Raw genomic sequence first — 4,122 nt, 5'->3', positions numbered from 1 at the left:
TTCAAATCCACATCTTGCATCGATGTTCAAATTCACAAACCATAGTTCAAATTGACATTCATATTTTAAGGGTATTTTGTAGGTATTTTATGGTTATTTGACGGGTAATTCACATATATTTTCATGGGTATTTTTCACGGTTAAATGGATTTCGCGGGTATGAATAGTAAGTATCCAAATCCATACCCACGAACTAAATGAATAGTAAATTATAACCACAAAACTATCCATAAATATCAAATGTTTCTCAAACCCGCACCTATTAAGATCGGATAGTCACAGTCGCAGATATCCGTTACCCGCAGGTAAATTGTCATCCCTAACCTCATCCCATAAACTTATTACACATAAATCAAAATAGAAGAATGAGAATTTTACCGATCCCTAACCTCATCCCATAAAACTTATTACACATAAATCAAAATAGAAGAATGAGAATTTTACCGATTAATATATTGTACTTTGGTTTGAATTTCATAGCTATTATAAATATTACTCGAGGATGATTATTGATGTCGTTATATTTCAATTGAAAGAGATACCCAATTATATATTATTATTTAAAAATAAAATCATTATTCTAGACGATTTTTTTTTCTTTTAATTATAGAGATGCCAATAGTAATATTATTTGAACCCTAAGCATGAACATTCGGTTTTGTTTTTTGTTTTGCTTGTTTAGTTGTTGGTTCTCTCGTGGGGTGGGGGGCCACGGTTCCTTAGGGACGATGGTTCGACCGGAGTTTCTGAAAGTTTCGCTTCCGCACTCGTCTCGCTTTTCTTTTCTTTTCCTTGACGAGTACTCTTTTTCCACTACGAGATTTTTTCCTTTGGGGTCTCTTATAGTGGTTTTTTGAGGTTCGACCCTTAATTTGCTCTTTGTGCTCTCAAGGGTCTTAGCTAGGTGCTTTTCTCTGTTTTTTCATTTTTATAAAAAGCCGCATTTATATATATTTGCTAGTGAAATCAAAGTATATGCAAGAATCGAATTAATGGAGATCGATCAGTGGCATATATATAGAGGGAAGTTCAAATGAGAATCGAGATTTAAAATGAGAACGTAAAATCATTCTCAATCCTTAAATCATGAATATCAACGATGGATGCATCATTTTGATTGATAGATAAACCATCTGGATTCGAATCTTGGAGGGAGCGATTTTTTTTATTTATTTTTTATTTTTTCCGAATGAAGTTAATTGTACAGCGAATGCAGCAGTAACTTTACAGGCCAGTGCAATGTTCTCAGTTCTCATTTTCAATTGCGGTTTTCACTATAACCAACCTCTATATATATGGGAGTGTTTCAATGAGATCCACTCATCCACTATATGTGGTGAGATTTTGGATTGATTTTTGAGTGTTGATTTAATGTATCCTATGACTGATATTTATTTAGAGGGCAAATTTTTTTTATCACGGTTCGAATCTTGATGGGAGCAAAAATTTTATCAATTTTTTAATATCATTATTAATCAGTATATACATCCTTATTCAACACTATATACTACCTTATTCATTGTACTCAAGATCTCCCGAAAAATAGCAATCTCACTAGAGTCCACTCCTATATATATATATAAATATATTAATTAGATTCACTAATTGGATCTACCTCAGTTTAAACATTCGGTTATAATTTAATTAATGTTATTATACTATGTAGATTATGAGCGGGAGTGAACCAGATCTACCATTGCCTCTATATATTAAAAGATTAATTTTTCTTTCAATTTAAAACGAAAATGAAAAAGAAAATGAACAGTTTTAATTTTTCTTTCTAATTTAGTCCCCCCTGTGCTCCGCCGGCTGGCCGGTTAATCATTTATCTGAATTTCAATTGGTTCTTGCCATTGTCTAATGAAATCCATCCAAACCAAAACGTTATTAATTATGAGATGATGAATAATCTATAATGAATGAAACACGATATACAACAGAAATACGGAATTTTTTTTTGCCACCTGGGATTGAAATCCAAGATTTTAGGCATTAATTTCTTACCGCTTGGTCAACACACGCACAAAAGAAGAAGAAGAGAGAAGTGAAATATATACTATATATATTAAAAAGAGAGTTTCCAATTTGAAATTAATTTCAAATTAATTTCAAAATTGAGTGACAATTTTGTAGTTATAATAAAATTGAAGTTTGTTTAAACTATATATATATATATATATATATATATTTTTTTTTTCTTTTACTTCTTATTTGTTGTTACATTTCTTTTCCAAAATTGAGAAATTCAATTAATTATAAAATATTTAATATGCATATCAAATTAAAGATCACGATAAGAGCTTTAATATATTTTTATGAAAATATTTGATTTAAAATGTAAATTTTAAATTTGTTTAAATATTAAAGTTTTATAAAATTCTCTCTTCTCTCATCTCTCATCTTTTTTGAATAACTCTATTTTTAATTTTTTTTAATTAGTATTTCATTTTTAATTTTTTAACTTATTTTTTTTGTTTTTCAATATCAAATTTTATAATTGTGAATTCTTTTTTATTTTGTCAATATTCAATTCAAATATATTCGATTAAAATTAATTTTTTATTATATTTATAAGCATAATAATTGAATTAGTATTAATTTTACATAAATATAAAAATTAAAAATATTTTTTCGTGTACTGCACGGGATGCAAATGCTAGTTCTAATAAAAAGAAAAGTGGGATAAGTATTAATTGACGGGGCCTTCGCCTTTGGCATTAAAATTAGTGGTAATACAATACATAGGAAAATAAGCAATTAAAATAAAAATAAAAATGAATTAATCAGTCGGCCTTGTTCTGGTTTCTGGACTTAGGCTTTACGGGCAGAATCCTGATTCTCTTTGCGACTCTGACAAAATCCCTGCACATGAATAATTGAATAACTGAATAATGAAATAATATTAATATAATAATGATTATAGGTAGCTAGCTTACTTCCAATTGAGGTCACCAACTAAAAGGAGATCGTTTTCCATGTCTTCATAGGCGATGAGGTGGCCGGGGACGGCGTTTGTGAGATCGAGATTGGTTTCATGGGATGAATCGGCGGCGAACATCTGGCGGAGGGCGCGGGCGAGGCTGTGGTAGCTGGCGTGTTTGTGGAGGCTGATGCGCTGGCAGATCGATCTTCCCTCCAGCACCACCGTCACCGGCGGGACTACGGCGGCCACCAACTCCTCGTCGAAGAAGCTCCTTCTAGGGTTTACTTCCCTCCTCTCTAATTGCCACATCCTTTTTAGGGATTCCTGCCTTTGGGGATCAAAGCTGCTGCTCATTCTCTCACTCTACGTACCTCTCTGATTGCTCTCTCTCTCTCTATATATATATATATCCTTGATGATTTCGGAGGACTGATCAAGGACCTAGCTAGGATATACTATCAAAATTGTGATTTTATGCTATCCTGAGAGAGAGAGAGGAACAAGAAGAAGAAGAAGAAGAAGGTGAAGTGAGATGTTTTAGTGTGGGTGATGAGAGAGAATATATATAGAAGGAGAGAGCACAAATGTCGGGTGACGGTCAGGATGGTGTCTGAAACCACCCTAAACTCGAGCTACAACTTTTCAAACATCAAAGCCACTTTTAATTGGTTATTATCAAAATTCAAAATTTACTTCACTCCTCTTCAATTTCCTCTATAAACTCTAATAAGTGTTTCAGCGCTTATATAACGAAGATCTATAATAAATTCATGGATTAAGATGCGGATTCATCCTTAAACTAGAACCCCCCTAGAGTTTTGATTCCCCATTCTCGACCTTGTTACAAAAACCTCTCTCATAGTCCAAAATAAGGCTGCATTTAAACCCATGAAGAAAACGGTTGTTTGACAACGTTATTTATTTATTTTATTTTATTTTCTGTGGTCATCTTCTCCAGCTTCTTCTCCGGCTGGATTCTTTCAATTTTCCGGTGCACATATCACCGAAATTTTGGCTTCAGATTTGCACAAAAGAGCCAGTGAGCTCAACCATCATAAGCTGCACCGCGACATCGCCTTGCTCCAGGTCTGCGCAACCGAGTCCTATGTGGACGTGTCGGAGATAGAATCGGTAGCCGCGAACGAGCGACATCTCTCGCCGGGCTTCGTTGGAGAGCTCATGCGCGTCGTGAAATTCGA

General features: G+C 33.5%; 1 protein-coding gene across 1 annotated transcript; it reads right to left on the bottom strand.

Moving 5' to 3' along the window:
- Window positions 1–2,683: 2,683 nt before the first annotated feature.
- Window positions 2,684–3,649, bottom strand: LOC131004742 (auxin-responsive protein IAA33). The gene is made up of 2 exons (XM_057931490.1): window positions 2,937–3,649; window positions 2,684–2,862 (listed from the first exon to the last, which is right to left on the bottom strand). The coding sequence occupies exons 1-2, from the start codon at window positions 3,275–3,277 to the stop codon at window positions 2,784–2,786; spliced, it is 420 nt and encodes a 139-aa protein (XP_057787473.1). The 5' UTR covers window positions 3,278–3,649; the 3' UTR covers window positions 2,684–2,783.
- Between the last annotated feature and the right edge of the window lie 473 nt (window positions 3,650–4,122).

This window comes from Salvia miltiorrhiza, chromosome 1 (genome assembly GCF_028751815.1).
Source record: "Salvia miltiorrhiza cultivar Shanhuang (shh) chromosome 1, IMPLAD_Smil_shh, whole genome shotgun sequence".
Lineage (NCBI taxonomy): Eukaryota > Viridiplantae > Streptophyta > Magnoliopsida > Lamiales > Lamiaceae > Salvia > Salvia miltiorrhiza.
The sequence above is the reverse complement of the archived record's forward strand: the minus strand, read 5'-3'. Positions and strand labels throughout refer to the sequence as shown.